Source organism: Emys orbicularis, chromosome 1 (genome assembly GCF_028017835.1).
Source record: "Emys orbicularis isolate rEmyOrb1 chromosome 1, rEmyOrb1.hap1, whole genome shotgun sequence".
NCBI classification, from domain to species: domain Eukaryota; kingdom Metazoa; phylum Chordata; order Testudines; family Emydidae; genus Emys; species Emys orbicularis.
The window spans coordinates 118,898,579-118,923,166 of NC_088683.1; the positions used below are offsets into that span (position 1 = coordinate 118,898,579).

Below are 24,588 nucleotides of genomic sequence, written 5' to 3' on the forward strand. Positions count from 1 at the left end.
GTTACCTGATGCCCTTTCGCTCCCCCCCTCCATCATGGCGGCGTCTGTAATTTAGGGCAGCTGGGAGCGCAGCGCGCACGCACAGGTTGGAGGCAGCGCCGCGCGTCCGCTGCCGCCGCCTCGCGAGACTCAGGTAAGGGGTCTGCACTCTACGCGCGCCCCTCACTCCCCTCCTCGGCGCGCGCGCGGCTCGTGGCGAGGAGGGTGGCGGTTCCGCGTGGCGCCCCCCGGGTTCGAACTCGGTGCCTGGAGAACTTTCACAGGGGGGAGAGGACGAGCGAGGGGAGGGGCGGTCACGAGCTGCCCGCGAGCCGTGGCGGCGGGGGAGGGGGGGGCAGTGTCCGTACCGGTGACGGGGCGGGGGGAGCTCCCCCCCAGACCTCTCCAGCTACCACCTCCCCCCCACTGGTTGCCTCACGTCTCGGTGGGGAGGGGGCTGCGCCCTGCGATGTGACCCTCGCCCTCCCGTGTGTCTGCGCGCGGGGGACTGTTTGGGATGCGGTGGCTGAAGGACGTGCGCCCCCCCCCCCCCCCGGCGCTGACTGAGCGGAGGCCCGTGGCGAAGGCTGGCCCGAGCGCTCCTCGCCCCGGGCCGCCCAGCAGCGCTGGTGCCACAGGTGAGGAGCCTGGCGCTGCAGCTGGCGGCCCCGCCGTGCCCTAGGCTGGCACCTCCCCAGCCCCGCGCTCTGCCCTTCCGAGAGCAGGTCCTGAGCCCCGGCTCGGCCCCTCCTGCACGGGGTCCCCATGGCCGCGTGGCTGACTGATTTCTCCCTTCGGGAGAGGGGGAAACACCGTGCCAGACCTGGGGTCCAGCTCGTCTACAGCCCTGTCTGCGTATCAACCTGTACCAGGTGCTTGGAGGGGGACGTGCCAGAAACCCTGTAAGGGGCAGTTCTTTTTCACGGTTTATTTAGCAAGTTTTAACAAGTTCAGGAATCCTTGCCCTGTAATTATTAGAAACACAGCAGTGGTTCCCTCAGTGAGCTTTTAGTCAAAGACACATAACATTGTACAGAAGAAGTGTACAATACATCTGAAGAAGTTTTGTTGTTGTTGTTTTTTTTTACCAGCAAAAGCTTATGTCCAAATAAATCTGTTAGTCTTTAAGGAGCCACCGGACTCCTCATTGTTTTTACAGGAATATAAACACCCACTCTTTCTGTTTAATGGGGTCACCGTATTACAGAGTGAGCATCGTTACAACACCCATAATATGCCATTTCTAGTGATCTTACTAAACTGAGTGAAATCTCTGTGCACACATTTAACAGACCAGGTATGTCGATCAAATGTTAATGTTCAAATAAATTGGACAGGTGTGCTGGGTTTTTTGCAAGTGAATGAGCTTTGAGTATTGAAATATCAAATATCTAACTATCTCTAATGGATAATTTTGGAGGGAAGTTTAAAATGTAAACACAAGGAATAGTGTGGAGGATCTGAATGGCAAATGATTCGGTAGCATATAGATCAGGTGGCCGAAGGATGTGACTATTGGCTGCACAGGTATATGTGCCTGCATTGGAGTGTGTGTGCTGATATAGCATACAGGCATATGATTTCTGTTCATTCCTACCTTACTGACTGACTTATTGCTTTGATTCGCCTCTTGACATTTCTCTATCTATAGAGATATTTATACCTCACTCACCACTAGAGTATCTGTGCATTCTGAAAGGACTGCGCAGCTATCCCACGGATTATATTTGTGTGAATGTTTTTAAATTAATATACCAGTTGATTAACTTATGTTTTAACTATTTTTAATTAATGCAACATGAAATTAAATGGCATTGCAAACTACTAAAAATGAGTGAAAACTGTAATACTTAAGTTAATGGAAATTGGGGTTTTAATGATTTATCAACATCATGGTTTAAGGTCAAAGTTTGCAAAAGATTGAGAACCTCTTCATTAGGTCATTTAATTGTTCTTTTAAAAAAAATCAAGCCATTTGTGTATGGGAGAATGTAATTAAATGAGCATTATAAGGTTAACTAAAACCACACCCCAAATAAATGACTACCACAGAGCTTTTTACTGTTTTTCAAGTACCTCCATCTATTAAGTGTCACTTGAGAAACAGAGACAAGATGGGTGGGGTAATATATATATATATTTTTTTTTTGGACTAGCTTCACTGGTGAAAGAGACAAGGGCCTTGGCTACACTGGCAATTCACAGCGCTGCACTTGCTGCGCTCAGGGGTGTGAAAAAACACCCCCCCTGAGCGCAGCGAGTGCAGCGCTGTAAAGCGCCAGTGTAATCAGCGCCTGCAGCGCTGCAAGCTATTGCCCTCGGAGAGGTGGAGTACTTGCAGCGCTGCGAGAGCTGTCTCGCAGCGCTGCGAGAGCTGTCTCGCAGCGCTGCGAGAGCTGTCTCGCAGCGCTGGCGGCGCGACTACACTCGCGCTTCACAGCGCTGCCGCAGCAGCGCTGTGAATCCGCAAGTGTAGCCAAGGCCAAGGTTTCCAGCTACACTGAGCTTTGAAGAAGAGCTCTGTGTAGCTCCAAAGCTTGTCTCTTTCACCAACAGAAGCTGGTCCAATGAAAGATATTACTTCACCTATCTGTCCTGGGACCAACATGACTACAATACCACTACAAAACAACTTGAGAAATAGTAATAGATGAAATATTGATTCATTTCCAGTAGGAACTGAAATGTTTAAATTCTGCTGAATTTTTGACCATTTACTAAAACCAGTTAGTGTCATTTAGGCCTGGTCTACACCTAAAACGTAGGTCGACATAGCTACGGTGCCAAAGGGTGTGAAAAATCCACATCTGAACGCCATATCTCTACCAACTGAACCTCTGGTATGGATGCAGCTAAGTCAATGGAAGAATGCTTCCGTCAACCTAGGGTGCCATTGCTTGGGGAGGTGGAGTTCCTACAGCGTGAAAAACCCTTTCCGTTGCTGTAGTCTGTATCTGCACTACGGGAGACAGCAACGGAGCTATGGCACCTTAGCTATGCTGCTGTAACACACACAGTGTAGATGTGGCCAGAGTAGCAATACCTCAAGATGTGTGTGGTTATTTTCCAACTCCTGCAAAAGCAGGTGCTATGGGGAATTCTAGCAGATGGAGACATTCTCGGAGACCAATACTGCCAGGTTAAACCAGGGTGGAAAAAAGTGATGATTTTTTAATATAAAAAATGATTTTAAATTTAAATTGGATTTCTTGATTTTGTTATTTAAATTACATTTTTTCTTTTGAAAAATAAACCTGTGGAAAATGAAATCTGAATTTAATATAAAATGTTAAGACCTAAACTTAGGTTTTAAATTGTAAATGTTGTAAATGTGAAACATGTTCTGATAAGAGAAGTTTAGGTATCCAAAACATATAAGGTTGTTTTGTTAATAAAAATAAATTTATATGCTGTTTTGTGCATTTAAATTCCAGCTTTGACCCGAATGCAGCTTGACACAAATTGTGAGCAAAAAGTTAATTATGTAGTAAATAAGCAATACATCATTAACCATTTCCTAACATACTAAAAATGTATAATAAGAATCTGAAAATATTAAGCTATATAATTTCTTAAACAAATATATGTAGTTATAATGTACCCTTCAATGTAGCAAAAAGATGTACCAGATGTAGCGTAAAGGCTCTATTTAGTTGTTAATAAACGTGTTTTAATGGTTACAACAACCAGTGAGAATTCACCTTTCTTTAGAATGGAGGTCCCCAAACTGCGGGGGCGCGACTGGGGCCCAGTCCAGCCCCCACGTCGGGAGGGATCACCACCCAGCTCTTTTCCTGGCCCCAGTTCCACGCCTGGGGCCCGGGCTGCCAGCCCCGGCCAAGGCTCCTCTCCTGCCTCCAGCCTTGGCCCCTTTACCCCATCCATGTCCCCTGCACCCCCCTGAGCTGTAGCCCCACTCCCGGCTCGGGGAGGAGGGGGGTGCAGACAGGGGTAAGCAGGGGGGCATGAGGTAAAAAGTTTGGGGACCACTGCTTTAGAAAATAACTGACATATAAATGGAAAAGTTGATTAAAATTGATTATTAAAATCAACGTTTTCCACTTGGTGATTTAAATAATGATTTTAATACCTTCATTTAAATCAATCCACTAGTCCAGTGGTTCTGAAACTTTAGCAGCCTGAGGACCCCTATTTTGATTTAAAATTTGTAGCGGATCCCCAAGCTGGTTTTTATTTTCCCCGGGGATGCTTAGCCCCCACTCCACCTCTTCCCCTAAGCCCCACCCCACTTCTTTCTGCCCCTGCTGCACCCCTGCCCCTCCTCTTCCCTGCCTCTTTCTACCCCTTCCCCTGCAGTGTGCAGGAGGCACTTGGAGGGGGGAGGTGGCCTCGGACATGACTCGCAGACCCCCGGAATACTCGGGGCCCCAGTTTGAGAACCGCTACACTAGTCCACTCTTATAGTTTCAGTTAAAAATTGTGTCTGAACTTGTAGAGCATTTCACTGACTTTCTTGTTGTGCTGGTATGGGGAATGATCCTCAAATGTTTATGACCAGTGAAGCTCCTTGGGATCTGTTGTTTTTAATAAAAAGTGCAATGTAAATACAACATCTTAGATTAAGGTGCGATATACAGTGTAATGGGTGAACTGGCTGAACTGAGACTCATAACTATTTTGAAGTATTATGCTGGAGAGAGGGCTCAGAATTGTGGAATATTTCAAAAGTGTGCTGCTTTAAAAATCATTTTAATTTTAAGGCTATGTCATCACTGTAGCGATCACAAAGGTTAGCCTAGCTTGTGTGAGAGTGGCCACACTGCAAAAAAATATTTGAAGAGCCCAGAGTGATTGTATTAGCAGCTGACAAGCTGTGCTTACTCAAGCCCTAAACTAGACCCCCTGGTGGGCCAGCAACTTTAGAGGCAACACTTGAGTTATAACTTCAGTTAACTATGCAGTGAACACAAGCCGTAACAGGGCTGCTACGCTTGAGGCTGTGTTTTTCTAGAGTGTTAAATAGACTGCTGTAAGGGTAGTCGTCTCCCATTATCCTTTATAAACCTGGCAATAAAAAACCTGTAATATTCTGTTAGTGTAGCTATAAACACATAAGGTGGGTCTCTGATCCATAACAGTTAAATGGATACCCAGTGAATCTTGGTGACATCTGGCAGAGTGTACTTTAATACAGTAGTTCAATATAGCTGTATATTGACTGTAAGTTTAGTAAGGCAAATGGAAAGCTGAATGTGCACTGAAATCCCATCTAATAGGCGAGGGCTAAAACATAGCAAAGCCCCTTCACCAGAGGATTATAAACATTGTATTCATTGGGTAGCTTGTGTATTGTCACGTAATTGATGTATGACCCTGCTACAGATTAGGATGCGACAGACTGCATGAGGAAATGTCAGTCTGGCTAACCACACCAGTTCCCAGGTCAGTTGAATGGCTGAGCCCACGTCAAACAGATAATGGAGGTTTTTCTTGATGCGAGGTGGGGAGAGAGGAATATGGGTCACAAACTTGAATAGATGTAGAGATTTTAATGGGTATTGGGTTTTGTGAAGTAACGGTATTGTTAGCCATTCACAATAATGAATTTGAGCCCTTGCATTTTGTTTTGATAAGGAGTAATCAGTCTCTTGTTCTTGTGTTAAATCCATTGCATCCATTTAATTCCCCCCCCCCTTTCTTTTAAGGCACTTCATAACACTATTCTCTGCTTATTTGACCTCGGCTCTTACTTTGAGCTCTGTTTCCTCTGCTCCAGAAATGATGCCAGTCTTGATGAACATTTTGTCTGCTTCTCTTATAAGTGTATCTGCTCCTTTTTCCTCCCTCCTCTGGTTTGCCTTGTCACTTCTCTTGTCTTTTAATTTACTCTAAAAACTGGCCTTTTCTGTGAAGCCTGCAGTATGAGAATCAGTATTTTCTATTTCACTTCATAAATGAAAAAAATCTTAACTATAAACCACCATAATCAAAATGAGCAATCACATTATTGTATTGTAGGCCCTTCTTCAGCAACAACCAATAACTCTGACATGCTACCTTTTGGATTCTGAAGTTTGTCACTGATGTTTTCTCAGCAAAGCTGAAGACTCCTACTGTTCGGTGTTCTATACAGGTTCTTATGCTGTCATCACTGTAGTGTTGGAGCGCCCAAAATCTTTTACGTGTGGCTAGTTCTTTCTTTCATCCTCTCCACAGGGAAACATTTTAAACCTCTTTTCCAAACAACCCATGACCTGATTTTTTTTAGAGGTGCTGAGCATGTACTGAAATTCTCTTGAATTAGGCTTAAGTCTTGTATGTGGCTCCCTGTACCACCACGGAGTCCCATTCTTTGTGTATTGGTGGACTCTCTTCCTTCCTTTCTATGCTGGCTCAGATATCTCATCTAAGGATAGTGCCTCATCCTCTGTTAAAAATTGTTCTTAGATGATTTATAGTATAGTGCTTGGATTCCTCCAGATATCATTTGAAATTCTTTCAGGTTATGTAAGATAATCACAATTCTGTGCAGTTCAGTTTGCAAACCAAAGACCTCCAAGGAACCATGTAAGTGCTGCAGGAAATGGTGGGAACCTGGGGTGTTCTGTGAAACAGTATTGAACAAAAGCTCCATAATGTGTTGGGAAACGCTTGATGAAGAATGGCATCTTTCACATCAATTTCAGTGCAGTTTTAACTCAAACCATAACAAGGTTTAACCCATCTCATGAAAGTATGCTCTGCCTACCTAAATTTCCTTTGAAGTTTTAATTAGCTGTGGTGCTTTTCTTCACGTAATGTGTAGTGCTGTAGTTGTGTGTTGTGTAACAGCTGCTGTTCCACCCCAGAAACTTTGTTAGTGCTGGGTGTAGCATTATTTACAGTGTTGTCTATAAAGCACTTGAGGATGAAAGGTGCTATATGAATGTAAGATTGAGTGTGAGGGAAGAGATGCCAGTGTTGATTCGAAAGTATCTCACCATTAGACTTGTGTATGAATTGCAGCTGCAATCATTTCTGCAGCAGAGGAGCCAACCATGGGGACTATTCCAGGCATTCTGAAATACACAAGAGGAGGCAGGGCTTCCCGGAGTATAGTCTAAATGAAAGTGATCTCCACACTGCTTTTAATACTAAATGAGTTTGAAAGTGTTAAAGATCAAAAGGAATAGTTTAACTGATTCCCCACTGACTCCCTTCCTTTTGCATCTTTTATTGTCAAGTTTATTATCCTTTCCATACTACCTCAAAACAGCTCTATAGCAGTGTAGCTTTTATTTTTGCTTATCTTCCACAATTTGGTTGCCTTTGCAATAATGAGGAGGTTTAGAACTTACTTCTAATGTCTCATTTGGACACAAAGGAAGACTTTTTTTCTTTTAACGGCATCATTTGCCGGATGGACTGTACTTATGGCCCTGTAATGCATTGTCCGTACTGATCACAAGGCATTCTGAAATTTAAACAGTAGGAATGGCCTAAAAGGCTCTTAAAGTAGTGCTCTGTTTTTCACAAGATTTCATTACTATAAATCTAACCAGATTTGTACCATTAAATTTGCTGTTTTTTAGCTAAAAGTAATTGTCACACTAGTCCTGACAATGATAGAACTATTCAGAACCCGTCAAATAGCTGTTTCTGTAGCCTCCATCTTTGGAGTGTACTGTCAGCTTCATCATTAGATGTCCACTCTAGCAGCAAAACATGCACTACTTATAGTTTGGAAATAACCATTTGAAGCAATTGAGAGCTTTTTAACTTTAAAATTGATCGTGAATTCCCTGACCATTGTGGTTGGCTTCCTTGTGCTGCTTGACTAGATTCCCATTGGAAATAGTTATCCACACTTCATTTTACTTAAATAAGTAAATAGACACTAATAGTCTAAATCTTTTTAAAATCTGCCTTGAACCTCTTTTCTTTTCTGTGATTTCCATCTGAGATCTGGTAATTTTTTCGTTGCTACCCTTTCTCAGCTGTCATACTTTAGCTCTCTTGACCTTACATTTTTTTCATTTTTCTCTCATTTGAGCGTTTATAACAAGGGTCGGCAACCTTTCAGAAGTGCTGTGCCGAGTCTTCATTTATTCACTCTAATTTAAGGTTTTGCGTGCCAGTAATACATTTTAACGTTTTTAGAAGATCTCTTTCTAGAAGTCTATAATATATAACTAAACTATTGTTGTATGTAAAGTTAATAAGGTTTCAAAATGTTTAAGAAGCTTCATTTAAAATTAAATTAAAATGCAGAGCCCCCCCGGACCGGTGGCCCGGACCCGGGCAGTGTGAGTGCCACTGAAAATCAGCTTGCGTGTCGCCTTTGGCACCTATGCCATAGGTTGCCTACCCCTGGTTTATAAAGTGAAATACATAAAAGTAGTAGGAATGGAAAAGTCGATCAGCCAGATGTTTATATTGAAGATATTTGGATCTCTGTCTCATCGAGAGACAGTGCCTGGCTGAGAAATTCAGTCTCGTAACCTGCTACTGGTCAGGGAGATGCCCTCCCACCTGCAGAGGGAGACACCGGTAAAGGGTGTGGAATTCCTTTCCTCTGTTAACCATGTGCTCCTGCTGTTTGAACACTAAAGTGAATGAGAGATGACCTCTGTCAGTTTAATTGTGCAATAAGGTGTGAGTAGCAGCAGTGCTGGAATCTTATGAGAAGCAGCAGAAACAACAAAAAAATTCAGCTGTTCCCAGGGAAGTAAGGATTGGGGAGAGGAGAGCTCTCTCTCCACCCTTACTCCCCCACAGTTTCCTGATATTGTATCTAAAGGGAACATTATGGAGCAGCTGCAACATGAAATTCACAAGTCCGGTGAACTTCATGGCTGCACTACAGGCAGTAGTGAAACAGGCCAAGGTTCTGTCAGTTTCTCTCTAACTAATGTGTGAGACAAGACAGCAAAGTGAAACTATCTTATCAGTTATTGGTAAGTAAACTTCTCAAACCCTGTGTAAAGGCCCTAACTAAGCAGTAGTGAACTACACAGATTTAAGTTTAGAGATACACTATTGGCTTAAAAACCACAATTTGAAAATTTATCTATTGTTACAAGCATAAACAATGATTACGATAAATGAGAGATTAGAGAGAGAAATCTTTGTTAGTTTTCCTGCACTTAACAGCACTTTGTAGGTTCTCAGATTTGCAGTTCCACTATAATCAGTTTTCTCTGTTGCTGCTGGTCTGTCACACAGCAACAGGGGAAGAGAAAAACATTTATGAAAATAGAAAATTTGTGGTTTCCTACTTTGTAGGCAAGTGATTAGAAAGCCACAAAAATGTCAGGCGAATTCATGTATGTGTAGAAACAAACTGGTCTTAAACTCTTTTAAGCCTAGTTTTCCAGTTAACTGTGTTCCTTCATAAACAAAAGTTTCTCCAGTCTGAAGCAAGTAAGAGAGCGCCCACCATCCCCTTTTCCATTTTACTCCAGCCATATCTTTTTTGGATGATACTGGAGTGGAAAAGAAAGGAAAGAAATGTCATATTGGATTGAGGCATTAGTAGGCAAAGCTTCACCCTAAGCAAATGGAAACAGCAGTTATAAATTCTCCATAGGGTATTGAGATGGAAACTCTTAAGAGTCTTTAGCAGAATCCTGGGGTGTGATTGCTCTTACTGTAATAGGGAGTATGGATTTCTGCTCTTCTTTACAAAAAAAATTAATCTTCTCTCTTTCAGTCTTCCCCTCTTAGCCAGAAGAAAAACTACGTGCACCATTAACCCTGTGGAGCATTGCAAGTCAATCCAATGGCGTCCTCTACTGCTGTGCCTGTAGGATTTCACTATGAAACAAAATATGTTGTTCTCCGCTACCTGGGGCTCTTGTCACAGGAGAAGCCACAAGAGCAACATCCTCCCTCAACTCCAGGTAACATTGTATTTACCTGTGTGGCTGCTTTATCAATTAACTGTAGAATTGAGAACTCTGTATTGCATGTATGTAAAAAGTGCAAAAAGCAAGATCTAGACTTGTGCATCTCACTATATATGTTCACTTTTAAAATAACATGAAGACCTGGAGATAGAAACAAAGCAGTTCACATCTAGGTAACTGGTTTAATTTCATCTGAGTCCATAGTGACTACAATTTATTATCACAGCGTTGTTTGTCGTTTATGAAACAAATAGGTGGTCTCACTATAGCTCCTCAGAAGATATATTCTAGATGTCATCCTTGTTGCCACTCCTGAGGCTTTCTTTGCAGTTGCATTTTTTGGGCAATCTCCCACTCATGCTTTATCCACTGGGGCTGGGTTAAACAGGTATCAGGCTTTTTTTTATCACTGTCTGAGTTCTAGCCTTGCTTGCAGTAGGTTTAGACAACACTGTGGTATACGCACTTGTGCCCTGTTTATATTAGTGCTCCACTGTAGCTGCAGTCAGTGGTAGTACGGTGGTGGGATACTTCCAACAAAATGCTAGTGTAGACCAGGCTAGAGAAGTCGAGCACTGCATGGATCATGGAAGCAGTTCCTCCAGAGCAGGACTGAGGCATTCTGGAGGTGGGGGCAGTCTAAAGGAAGCCACGACTGCCATAGACTATTTCTCTTGTTTTGTGGATATAATTTTAGTTTCCAGGGTTAACAATCTGACATCTTTGTGGAACTGAAGTATGTTTTTTACATTGTATTTAGTTCTTTTCTGGTAAGTAGCACTGTTCTGAACTGTACAGCAAGGCAACAGAATTTAAAGCAAATAATGCAGGGAGCCTATTTACCTCTATTACTAGTATTTGGACCATTCTCCCAACTTGTGTATTAAAGGGCTACCCTCTCTTCCTTCAGATTCCTTCTTTTTTAAAATAATTCTTCCATGAAGACTTTCACTGTTAACCCACCATCTGGGGAAGAGGAAGGAATAGGGGAAATAAGCAGTGCTTGAAGAGTGTACTCGTCTAAGGTAGATTGTAAATAGCATAGGCCAATTACCATGTCTTCCCTTATTCTTTAGTGCCAAACGTTCAACAAATAATCATAAAATGAACATCATGTATAAATATCTTGTATGTTTTGTTGGGTTGTCCCCTTTTTTTACTAGTTATTTATTTAGGAAGTATTAACAGGTTTACAAATCCTTGCCATGTAAATATCAGGCCTGGTCTACACTACGAGTTTAGGTCGACTTTAGCCACTTAAATCGAATTAAGCCTGGACACGTTCACACGACGAAGCCCTTTCTTTCGACTTAAAGGGCCCTTTAAACAGGTTTCTTTACTCCACCTCCGACGAGGGGATTAGCGATAAAATCGGCCTTAGGGGGTCGGAATTGGGGTAGTGTGGACGGAATTCGACGTTATTGGCCTCCGGGAGCTATCCCACAGTGCTTCATTGTGACCGCTCTGGACAGCACTCTCAACTCAGATGCACTGGCCAGGTAGACAGGAAAAGCCCCGCGAACGTTTGAATTTCATTTCCTGTTTGCTGAGCGTGGAGAGCACAGGTGACCACGCAGAGCTCATCAGCACAGGTAACCGTGATGGAGTCCCAGGATCGCAAAAGAGCTCCAGCATGGACAGAACGGGAGGTACGGGATCTGCTCGCCATATGGGGAGATGAATCAGTGCTGGCTGAACTCCGAAGCAGTAAACGAAATGGCAAAATATTAGAAAAGGTCTCCAAGGCCATGAAGGACAGAGGCCATAACAGGGACGCACAGCCTGGCACTGCGTGAGTTATCTCTCACACCAAACCGGCAGGCCCTCAATATAAGAGGAAAAATGCAACCTTGTAACGAAAGCACATGTGCTGTGTAATGTGAACAGCAAAATTTAACGTGAAAGAGTGTACCCATTGTTCTCTAAAATGTGTCTTTTTTAACCACCTCTCCCTTCTCCTCCACCAGCTGCAAATCTTTCTCCTTCACAGAGGCTAGTGAAGATTCGAAAGCGAAAGCGAAGGACACGTGATGAAATGTTTACAGAACTACAGACTGCCTCCCATGCTGACAGAGCACAGCAGAATGCGTGGAGGCAGTCAATGACTGATTATAGAAAAGCCCAATATGAGCGAGAGGAGAGGTGGCTTGCTGAATCGCGGGCTGAAGATGAGAGGTGGCGTCAGCTTGCACACAGAAGGCAAGAGTCAATGCTCCGGCTGCTGGAGCATCAAACTGATATGCTCCAGCGTATGGTTGAGCTGCAGGAAAGGCAGCAGGAGCAGAGACCGCCGCTACAGCCCCTGTGTAACCAACAGCCCTCCTCCCCAAGTGCCATTGCCTCCTCACCCAGACGCCCAAGAACACGGTGGGGGGGCCTCCGGCCACCCAGTCACTCCACCCCAGATGATTTCCCGAGCAATAAGTGTTAAAGTTTTAAACTGCAGTGTGTCCTTTTCCTTCCCTCCTCCCCCACCCATCCCGGGCTACCTTTGCAATTATCCCCCTAGTTGTCTGATGAATTAATAAAGAATGCATGAATGTGAAGTAACAATGACTTTATTGCCTCTGCAAGTGGTGCTTGAAGGGGGGAGGGTAGGGGAGGGTGGGGTGGTTGGTTTACAGGGAAGTAGAGTTAACCGGGTGGGTGGGGGGCGGAGATTTCATCAAGGAGAAACAAACAAGTTTCACACCGTAGCCTGGCCAGTCACAAAACTCGTTTTCAAAGCTTCTCTGTTGCGCACCGCGCCATGCTGTGCTCCTCTAACCGCCCTGGTGTCTGGCTGCGCGTAATCAGCGGCCAGGCGATTTGCCTCAACCTCCCACCCCGCCATAAATGTCTCCTCCTTACTCTCACAGATATTGTGGAGCGCACAGCAAGCAGCAATAACAATGGGGATATTCTTTTCGCTGAGGTCTGAGCGAGTCAGTAAGCTGCGCCAGCGCGCTTTTAAACGTCCAAATGCACATTCTACCACCATTCGGCACTTGCTCAGCCTGTAATTGAACAGGTCCTGACTCCTGTCCAGGCTGCCTGTGTACGGCTTCATGAGCCATGGCATTAAGGGGTAGGCTGGGTCCCCAAGGATCACGATAGGCATTTCAACATCCCCAACGGTTATTTTCTGGTCCGGGAAGAAAGTCCCTTCCTCCAGCTTTCGAAACAGAACAGAGTGCCTGAAGACGCGAGCATCATGTACCCTTCCCGGCCAGCCCACGTTGATGTTGGTGAAACGTCCCTTGTGCTCCACCAGGGCTTGCAGCAGCATTGAAAAGTACCCCTTGCGGTTTATGTGCTTGGTGCTCTGGTGCCAAGATAGGGATATGGGTTCCGTCTATCGCCCCACCACAGTTTGGGAATCCCATTGCAGCAAAGCCATCCACTATGGCCTGCACGTTTCCCAGAGTCACTACCCTTGATATCACCAGGTCTCTCATTGCCCTGGCAACTTGGATCACAGCAGCCCCCACAGTAGATTTGCCCACTCCAAATTGATTCCCGACTGACCGGTAGCTGTCTGGCGTTGCAAGCTTCCACAGGGCTATCGCCACTCGCTTCTCAACTGTGAGGGCTGCTCTCATCCTGGTATTCTGGCGCTTCAGGGCAGGGGAAAGCAAGTCACAAAGTTCCATGAAAGTGCCCTTACGCATGCGAAAGTTTCGCAGCCACTGGGAATTGTCCCACACCTGCAGCACGATGTGGTCCCACCAGTCTGTGCTTGTTTCCCGGGCCCAGAATCGGCGTTCCACGGCATCAACCTGCCCCAGGAACACCATGATTTCCACATTGCTGGGGCCTGTGCCTTGTGAGAGGTCCATGTCAATTTCCTCATCACTCTCGTGGCCGCGCTGCAATCGCCTCCTCGGCTGGTCCCGGTTTTGCTTTGGCATGTCCTGTCTCTGCATATACTCCAGGACAATGCGCGTGGTGTTCATAGTGCTCATAATTGCCGCGGTGATCTGAGCGGGCTCCATGATCCTAGTGCTAGCTATGGCGTCTGGTCTGAAAAAAGGCGCGAAACTAGTATCTGACGGACCAGGGGAGGGAGGGACGAGTGATGACATGGCGTACAGGTACAGGGAATTAAAATCAAGGAAGGTGGCTGTGCATCAGGGAGAAACACAAACAACTGTCACACAGAATGGCCCCCCCCAAAGATTGAACTCAAAAGCCTGGGTTTAGCAGGCCGTTGATTTGACGGAGGGAGGGGGGAAGGAAATGAATACAGAACAAATCTATTTTTTACATCTTAAGACGACGGTGCAGCATGACTGATAGCCCTCGGCATTTTCTGGGTGCTTGGCAGCAAATACTGGGCGCTTGGCAGTTAGCCTTCAGGCCTATTGCACGATCTGCTGCTCAGGGAAGACTCTGCTAACGTGCGATGATCCAACAGGGCGCTTGGCAGAAAATGGCATACTACGACTGATAACCATCATCATCAAGACAGTTCCATAGGACTGAGCATGTCTGCCCAGGTGCCTGTGATCGACAGCCACTGCTGTACGATGAGGACGGTTACCAGTCGTAATAAACCATCTACTGCCAAAAGGCAAAAGGCAAGGGGCTGGTGCAATGCAGCCCCATGGCTGCCGGCACCCAGATAGCCAATGAAGGCTACCAGTCATGCTGCACCGTCTACCGCCAAAAGGCAGTTAGCTGCTGCTGCTGTGTAGCAATGCAGTCCCACGTCTGCCGGCACCCAGATGACATATGGTGACGGTGAGCTGAGCTGAGCAGGCTCCATGCTTGCCGTGGTATGTTGTCTGCACAGGTAACCCAGGTAAAAAGGCGCGAATCTATTGTCTGCCGTTGCTCTGACGGAGGAGGAGGGGCCTGACGACATGTACCCAGAACCCCCCGCGACACTGTTTTGCATCATTCGGGCATTGGGATCTCAACCCAGAATTCCAATGGGCGGCGGAGACTGCGGGAACTGTGGGATAGCTACCCATAGTGCAATGCTCCGGAAGTCGACGCTAGCCTCGGTACTGTGGACGCGGTCCGCCGACTAGAGCACTTAGAGCATTTTATATGGGGACACACACAATCGGCTGTATACAACCGATTTCTATAAAACCGGCTTCTGTTAATTCGATCTAATTTCGTAGTGTAGACATACCCTTAGAAACAAAACCGTAACCATTACAATAGTGAGCATTTGTTTAAAGAGACATTATGCAGAACTGTAGTCATCAGATTTGACAGGGTGTTGCCATATTAGAGTGAGCATCATTACATCATCTACGACAGGTTGATTTTTTTAAAGTGAAATCTCTGTTTACACATATTTAGCAGACTAGAAATATCAAATATTAATATTCCAAAAATTTGGACACATGCTGGAGTTTCTTGCAGGTGAATCTACTTTGATTTTTTTTCAGTAAATGGTAACCAAATATTTAATATCTATTCTCTGTTTCTTTTGCTGGGTATATAATTGGTTCATTAATTTTTCCATAATAACTCTCTCTCATGTTGTTTTCATAGAATATATGGGTTGGAAGGGACCTCAGGAGGTCATCTAGTCCAACCCCCTCTCAGAGCAGGACCAATCCCCAGACAGATTTTTGCCCCAGATCCCTAAATGGCCCCCTCAAGGATTGAACTCACAACCTTGGGTTTAGCAGGCCAATGCTCAAACCACTGAGCTATGCCTCCTCCTGTAGGGTTGGACTTTTTTCTTTTTCCAGTGAGCGGCTATCATATCCGTAGCATAGCAGCTATTAGCAGATGAGATTGATTTCCTTTTGTGTGACCATTTCCCCATTAGAAAGCCACAGGAGGATTACCAAAGGATCGTTTAGTAAGAAATATCCCACAACCTGTGGTATTTGGTTATGAATTGTATCCCAGTACTCTCTGATGACTGGACATATGCATCGTCTATACATAAAATCTCCTCTTTCACCACAGTTTCTCCAATGTTTATCCCCATTCAATCTATATACAGTATATTTTTTTACCCTGACTGGTATGAGGTACCATTAAGGCAGTATCTTAGTCATTTTCTTTTATCGTGCCACAGACTGAGGTTGCTGGTCCTCTTTTCCAGATCAAAACCAATTCCTCTGGAGTAATTTGTCTATCCAGATCCTTTTCCCAGCATGTTGCCTATAGATATTTTTTGTGTGTGGAAAGTTGTCTGTAAAAATTGATATTAGTTAGTTATACTTCATTGTTTCTATTAACATTTGTTTTCTGTATAAACAGCTTTTTTAGAAAGCTGAGAAACAATGCCTAATTTGAAAGCACTGGTACCATGGAGAGTGAGCAAGTTAAGTTAGTTTTGATCTCTAAATAAGTTAGAAAAGTTTCTTTCTTGACTAGCTGGCCAACCATTTGTATTCCATGGCTCTCCCAGTCTTTAAAGCTCTCTGGTTCATTATTTCCATTAAGATCTGGATTTTTTTGCAATGTGTGACATTGGTGAGGAAAAATAATTTATCTCATCTGTAGTTCTATCCCAAACCTATAGATTATCTTTTGCTAATGAATGTGTAGTAATTTCTGGAGGGTGTGATATTTTTTATTAATCCGGTAGCCTAGCAATGTTTGCACAGCCACAATTTACTTGTTGAATAAAGACCCAGTATTTTGGCTGGGTTAAATCTCCCCCCAGTCTTACTATTATTTTGAGCTTGCTGGCTTGATAGTACCATAGAATACTTTGAACAGCTAGTCAGTCAACTCTGTTTAATGGGTCTGTACAAAGTATTTGCACCCTTGATCTTTTCTTAGTCTGGTCTACACTGGGCGGAGGAATAGATCTAAGTTACGCAACTTCAGCTATGTGAATAACGTAGCTGAAGTCGACGTACTTAGATCGACTTACTGTGGTGTCTTCACCGCGGTGAGTCGACTGCCACTCCCCCGTTGACTCTGCTTGTGCCTCTCGCAGCGCTGGAGTACAGGAGTCAGCGGGAGAGCGTTCGGGGGTCGATTTATCGCGTCTAGACTAGATGCGATAAATCGATCCCCGCTGGATCAGCGGGTAGTGAAGACATACCCTTATGCTGTATAAATTCTAACAACATCCTCTGTGTGTTCCTGCTAGGGTTTTAGTCTGGGATGATTACCGAAAGATTCTGAAACAAGAAAGATATCCTTGGCAAAATGTTTATTTTGAGTGTGGCTTTTCTTCCCAACCAAGAAATGGCATACTTTCCCCACCACTCCAAATCTTTCTTTATTTTCTGAAGTAGTGATTTGACATTTAAATCATAGAGCTCTTCTAGGTTGTTTGAGATATGAATTCCCAGGTATTTTATAGAATTTGTTGCCCATTTGCACACAAATGACTTCTGGAGGGCTGACTTCTCAGAGTCTGGCAAGTTTATAGTTAGCATTTCAGTTTTAGCATAACTTACTTTAAATCCAGCTGCTTTCCCAAAGTCATGGATTTGTTCACATACTAATTTTAGGGACATACTTCGTGTAGATAAAAATATTACATCATCTGCATATAAAGCTACTTTCTGATGTGTTCCTGTCAGTTTTATTCCTGTGGTAGTCATTGTTCCTTATCCTCTGTGCTGAAGGCTCCATGGCCAGTGGTAAAGGTAAAAGAGACAATGGACATCCCCGCCCAGTAGTCCCTCTGTGTATTTCAAAGGGGAGATTTAACCCCATTATCTTGTGTAGCTGCCTTGGGGCTGGTGTAAAGAGCAGTTATCCATATAAGGAACTGGGGGCCAGTAATGTCCCTTTGGGACTAGACTTGAAACAGAAAGTTCCACTCTATCAAAAGCTTTCTCTGCATCAAGTGATAACAAAGGAATTGGATCTTGTTTAAATCTGCAATTATGGATGATTCCAAGTACTCTCTGAATATTGTCTGAGATTTGCTTATCCTTAATACAGTTTGACCCGCATTCACGAGAAATGAGAGCATGGACTGCAATTGGCCAGCCAGTATTTTTATTAAAATCTTTGTCATGATTCAGGATTGCCCATTTTTAATGTCTCTGACACTACTAGCTCTTGTATTTCAGCACATGTTCAAATCCAGTTACGAGGGAAGGGAAATCCTTAAAACTTTTTTCCCTTTAACTACCATATAGAAATACACGAGTACTGAATCAGAATTACTGAGGTTATCTGTCAGGGTTTGCAAAAAGTAGAGAAATCAAGGGGGTAGTATCAAAGTATTTTTGAAAATTGCAACTATCTCTGTGGCACTAAGTTCATACTTCAATCTGTACAATTAATTGTTTTGACTTTAATAAACAATATCTGTTTGTACTTTGGTGTCAGTGTAATTTCTGTTGTAATTTTATCTCCTGCTCTGTGAAGGGACAGGCACCTGAGTACCAAGACACCCATGCATTGTCGCACTTACGATTTATCTGTTTCATAAGCTTTTTGTGGGAAAGCATGGGTTATTTGGCTATCACAGGAGATGTGACCATGCCATTTCCTAATCTTTGATAACTACATTTTGTTTCAATAAACGCGCATTGGGTAAGAACAAAGCCACTATTTGAAATAGACATTTTCATTACTAGAACAAAAGATTCCAAGAGGAATCAGTATTTTTCTGTATCTCAGATCAGTTTATGCAAACATAGAAAATAACTGAGTTTGTTTAAAAGTGGGGAGGAAATGGAGAATCCTATAAACATTTAATTAAAGATCAATACTGAAACTGAATTAAGAGCAAAATGTCAGTACAAGTTTTTGTATTCAACTGACATCCAAAGCTAGGAGAACATAGAGCTTCTGAGTAAGGATAACTACCTAACAAGTCTAATATTTAGAGAACGTAGACAAGTTTGCTTACGCTGCAGAGGGATGTTCTCTCAGACATGCTCTTTGTTGTTCTAGGAGAATACTTTCAAAATTTGTTCTTTCCATCCCCATTGCTTTAAACCTGCCTCATTTCCTTCAGCAAACAGACAAACAACACTGGTAATCTCTTGCCATCATTACTCAAACTTTCTTGCTGCCATTCACACTTTTCTCTCCATATCTCCACCTTCCTATCTGTTCATATGCCACTGCCAAAGTCAACTTCCTCTCCGGCTCTGCCCATGTTATTTTCCTTTTTGCCTGTTTGGAATCCCATTGCTTGTCATCAGTCTCTTATATATAATTCAAGCTCCATTTTTTCACTTTTAAGGCCCTACATAACCTCACCCTACCTTCATCTCTCCTCTCCATCCTCTTCTTATCTCACTCTTGGTGTCTCCTTTACTGCTTTCTGTGCTTGTAACAGTTTTCCGTTTCTTGTTGCTTAACAGGCAGCTCATGCACAAGTGTCTGGCATTCCATATGCTTGATCATTATGATTATTATTTATATTATGTGTGGTATGAGAGCCACTAAATGCAAATGAAAAGGAGTTGTTTGGGATCCCCCAATGGTAAGGAGTGAGAATTTCCACTCCTCAGAAAGAAGCGATATAGGGAATGATAATGTTGCATTTTCATGTCATTAAGTCTGTATGACAGTATACATTGATACAATATCTTGTCATCCATGCTGCAGTACAGCATCAGGGTCTGATTTTGTGGTACTCTGCAGCTCCATGTGACCACTTTGAATCTTCAGCTGTTTGTGGTTGAGCACCACTACTTTAGAGGATGAGAGGATTCTATCATTTTGTTGATGTATGTTGCCTATCACTTAATCTTAGTCTCAGTAACTATAAAGTTGCTTGTAGTATTCTCAGATCTTTCTAGGGGAAACATTTAATATAACTAACACTTGGCTTGACGTACTCTTTATTTTATGGAGTATTGAGCCATCTGCGCATTATTTGGGAAGTGCTGACTGTATGGTTGCTGTTGCTTTGGCTTAAAAAGCAGCAATGACATCAACTTTAGCCTACTGATCTTGAAGAATAATATATGGAGATACACCTATCTCATAGAGCTGGAAGGGACCCCGAAAGGTCATTGAGTCCAGCCCCCTACCTTCACTAGCAGGACCAAGTACTGATTTTGCCTCAGATCCCTAAGTGGCCCCGTCAAGGATTGAACTCACAACCCTGGGTTTAGCAGGCCAATGCTCAAACTACTGAGCTATCCCTCCCCCTAAAGAAGGAAACTAATATGGCCAGTTCTGTTTCAGACATGTCCATGTTGACATCTACTACAGCAACCAGAAGACAGCCTTTAAATAGTCTCCTGGGAGTATCCCCTTTGGTGCGCCAGACTTCAAGCATCCACACTCTTCACAAGGGGAGACCATGTGACCTCAAAGATTACTTGAATGAGTCTTTGAGCTCCAGCATCCCTGTTTCACACTGTGCCTTGCTGCAGCCCAAATGAAATCAGACTCCTGAAAACTTTGCCTTCTTAGGGAGCAATGTACTCAGTAAGTTTTTTGCAGCAATACCCAGAAACCTTTTCAAAGCAAGGTAGCATTTATTAGTCAACTGGAATACAGTGTCTGGAAGTCCTTAGGTTAGCATGGTAAAAAACAGGTTCAAGTCAGATTCCTTAGGCAGAAGCCATAACCCCTTGAACTTTTTGAAACTTTGCATTTTTAGAGAGAAGTAAGTGATTGACTCTGTGTACACAAATTTGCAGAGGGACAGTAGGGTTGAGGTTTGTTATTTCTCACCTCTACATATTTATTTATTTATTTATTTATTTATTTAAAAAACAAGCATGTTATCTTTGGAGACACAAATCCACAGTTTGAGAACTGCAAAACTAAGCATCTCTGATAGTGCTCAGTCTAGAAGATACAGAGTCCCATGGGGTAGATAGAAAGATTAACCTAAATTGTTTATACAGAAGCCCCTGGAACCCCATAAGTTTGGGTCCCTAATCTATGAACTATTGGAACTCATTTACAAAACTTTTCTTAAACATTACATGAATATATTGTCTCATACTATAGAATTAGAATTTATAATCCCTATTCCATGATGATACATTATAGCTCAAAGATATCTTAATTAAAGCTATTTTTAGATTTTCCTCAAAAAGCATTTTATCAAAAAAATCCGATTTAAATAAAAAAAATCCAATTTTTTTAAATCATTGATTTTTTTTTTTTTTTTTATCCCCCCTGCCCTGCTTTGACTTTCTAGTCATTAAGTGATAATGTTCTTTACTGGGGCTCCCGTTGTCTGTTCTGAATTCTCCATTCTGATGAGTGGTTCCAGCCAGTGCTTGTTAAAGTATCTGGTCTCATCCCAGAGAGAATATGTGACACTTGGGCATGTCTCATTCTCTTCTACACTCTGTGAATGATACATAAACTGAGATGCACATATGGATCATAAATCTATTAACAAAAACTCGCACATTCATCACACACCCCCATGATTAACTTGTGCAAACTGGAGTGCTGTGATACAAATTACTGTGTTCTTTGTGCTTTTGTCCTGTGAGGAAGTGAAGGGCCCTGCAGGATCCACTTGCCAATAAAGGTCCTGCATTGGGTTGACCTGTCCTTTTATCCTTGGAAAGGTAAGTTTGGCTCCACATGGATCCCCTATCAGTGCCACTTCCGGGTTGGCCATGGGGTATCGCTTGAGATCATCATAGGATACTTCCATTTCCCCAGAAGCTGATACTGAAGTCTTTTTTCTTCTGGTTACTTCTGAACAGCTTTGAAAACTACTTAAAGGGGTACTTCTCTTTTAAGACCCTTCGTATTGCACTGAACCGTTCTCTGAAATTGGGCATGTTTCTTTATATTGATGGGGATCAAGAGAATGGAGCTGCAGGAAGCTGGAGTCTGTTGATCTTTGCAGTGTTTGCTCCCTGTAGAGTCACTGAGCCAGAGGGGTAGATTTTTTTTTTTTTTAAAATGCTCTGGCACCGCTAAATGGTTTTATACTGTTGGAATCTGCTGCTGTAAAGTTGAGGGTGTTGATGAGATGGAAACCATTGACTCTGCAGCATCAGTTATCAAAACAATTCTTTTGTACGCTGGTAGCAGTGGGATTTCTCTTGCTCACATTTTCCACATGACTTGTTATCAAGTATGACAGCTTGTCATGTGCAATCAGCATCACGTTAGTCACATGAGAAAGGGTCATTGTCTACAAAGGCTGCTGCCTTCCTTCCAAGCAGGGCAGGGTGAGGCATATATTAAAACAGGAGGCTGTATGTGTATGTACTTGTTGGTTTTGATTGTGAAGTTGTACTTCAGCGATTCCAAGAGGGGATATTGAGGGAATTGATAAAGCTTTAGTGTGCGGCTGCTCATTACCCAAAATAAGGAAGAGCTCTTCTCTTGAATTTATGGTTCAGGGTGAGAGAAAAAGTGTTTGAGAGGAACTTGGGAAGCTAAGGAAAATAGTTTGAGAGGAGGAGATAGTTGCATAATTGTGGGGCTGAGAAAAATGAAATGGGACTGGCCATCTGCTGCATTTTTGAACTGTTCACATCAGGAACTGTAAACCTTTTCCGCTGACTCATGCATTCAGTTGGCATGAGTGTGCTTCACACAGGTAGCTACAACTGGAGAATAGCATGTGTACATGAACAATTCTGAAGTTCCTACCCATGCTCAGCTAGACTGATTTTAGGTAAACACTTCCAGCTCACTTTTCAAATACAGATGTCACTGGAAGCAATGCTAATGAATATTACTAGGCTGTTCTAAATATCTAAAATGTGAAATGTGGGAAACAATGATCATGAATAGAATCACCATGGAGGGTACAAAGATGAAACCTGGAGGGACAGAGTGGAGCCTCTAAAGGAATGCTGAAGGTAGTAAGGAGAGCTAAGAACCAGGGGAACATAATCATAGAAGCCTAGTTTGTGGAGAAAAGTTATTGACACTGTTGAAGGAAACCGAGATCAGAACAAATGAGGACTGATAAACCAATTAAGAGTTGCCTGGAAGAGTTTACTTATTGAGCAGTTTTTGAGTCAGCAGTTTTTGGAGTTAATGGACTGGAGCACATTTTAGAAAACTGGAAGAAAAGAAGTAGAGAAAACAAGAGTAGACCGTTGGCTTAGTGAGCTCAGGGGAAATGACAGTACTTAGATGGAACAGAGATCGTTAGGACAAGGGAATATAAAGGCTTGTTTGAAAGTTTCTGGGAAGGAGCTAGAAGAAAAGTGTTGAGAATGGGGGAAAGGGAAGGAAAAAAAGTTGGCTAGGTGTTGAGAGTCTGATGTGGCACATTCTTTCTAAGCACCTGTTCTTTGTGGCTTGTACCTTTTCCCAAAGAGCAGCTACTTAAGCAGCATTTTTGTTGGCTCTGTCTCAGCCCAGAGGTGAACTCTTTCCAGGCAGTTAGATTAAAATCCAGTTAGCAGTTTCTGAAAGCCTTGAATGTTCAATGTGTTTTCACCTGTTCAAAAATAGTTTTAGACTTTTCCGGTTCATAAGTCAAACACCTGGGATATTCTACCATTCTGAACAAAGACAAGTGTTGTTGACGTGTCTGAAATAATTTGGTTTAGTTGTTAGACTATCTAGAACAAGACTTTGGAAGCTTTGCATTAGATGATCTGTTGTGACCTGTAGACCCTATATGAAAAGGAGACCATAAAGACCAGAAGATAAAAGGGCTGCCTAATAGAGATTTTGGGATTCTTCAGTACCTGGTGTTTGAGGTGCCTTTTGTTGGTTGACCGCTTCCTTGGATTTTTTGTGTATGTAGTTCTGTAAAATTTAAGAAATATCAAATTATATTTATTCTCTGTATTTAGAGGAGACAGATGCTACTAGATAAATGTTGTAACTTCTGATGCTGTCTGCTTTGATTTGGTGTAGTTTGATATGGTTTTGACTGACTGTAGTTATTTGCATATTGCTTATTTGCATCCTCTGGTTTATGATTAGGATGGTTTTGAAAACTACTCTTCAGTTCATTTTTGGATTTAAAATAGTGTTCACTATTTGCTGTTTGTGGCCTTCCTTTTAGTTGTTTACTAATTAATTTGTTAAACACTTTTTACGTATTCTTATTTAAACCAAATAGAGTATTCTGCATGTGTGCAAGATAGACTATTATATGGATTATACATTGATCATGTAATAAAGCTCCATTGTAATATATGTAAAAAGAGGTCAGACTTCATGTTGCTGTGGGAAGTTGAACTCTGTTTTGTGCAACTAATTCTAGATTCTTTACACTTAAAATTTTTTATATCAGCCACCATTATTTAACTCTCCTGGCAGATAGTGCACCTTTTGACCAACTTCTCTGGTTTGTTTCAGGGCCCCAGCAGTCTGTAATACTACAAGCTTTGGAGAAAGAGGTTCTAGAGAAGCTTAAGACAGAAATCGAGGAGGAGCTAAAACACCTTGATGAAGAAATTTTGGAAGGTCTGTGCTTGTTTGGTGGATTTCTCCCCCTCCCCCCATTTATTTCAGTTGATGCAACCTTATGTTATAATGCTACAGTTCTTCAAGTATGTGCATTCTCCATGGTAACATGTGTGTGCATCTGTGCACTCTTGACCAGAGATTATAAATAGCAGGGTGTGCGCCTGTGCAAAGCAGCGCCTTGTGCTCCCAGGCAAGGACGTATAAGGAGGCATGGACGTGCTGCTGCTCCAGTTCTTTCCCAACCATCTCCAGCTTGAGATGGAACAGTTGTGGTGTCTGCTGTTTGCATCTTCTTTCTGCCTTTCACATTTTCTTGTTTATTTTATTTACTTAGCTAGTTTTTATTTGTTAGTTTCTCTTGTTCTCTTAGAGCACAATGTGTGCTTGAGCCCCCCCTCTCCTCCCCCTGGTTTCTTTTTGCCCCTGAATTTCTTGCATCACCTGTTCTGGCCTATGGCACTTCTCCGGATTATGCCTAAGACTGAGTCCTGCCAGACTCATCACAGGT

The 24,588-nt window shown here is 42.9% G+C and overlaps 1 protein-coding gene across 6 annotated transcripts in view; it reads left to right on the forward strand.

The window, feature by feature from the left end:
- The window catches only part of BCL2L13 (BCL2 like 13), a 94,393-nt gene continuing 69,805 nt past the window's right edge, over positions 1–24,588 (forward strand). For 4 of the 6 annotated variants that reach the window (XM_065423640.1, XM_065423641.1, XM_065423636.1 and 1 more), the window contains exons 1-3: positions 1–133; positions 9,632–9,821; positions 23,970–24,077. In XM_065423640.1, the coding sequence (XP_065279712.1) occupies positions 9,701–9,821; positions 23,970–24,077 (229 nt within the window). In that variant the 5' untranslated portion in view covers positions 1–133; positions 9,632–9,700. Of the gene's footprint in view, positions 134–1,138; positions 1,277–3,413; positions 3,444–9,631; positions 9,822–23,969; positions 24,078–24,588 lie in introns of all 6 variants that reach the window. The other 2 variants (XM_065423639.1, XM_065423637.1) reach the window with 2 other exon arrangements.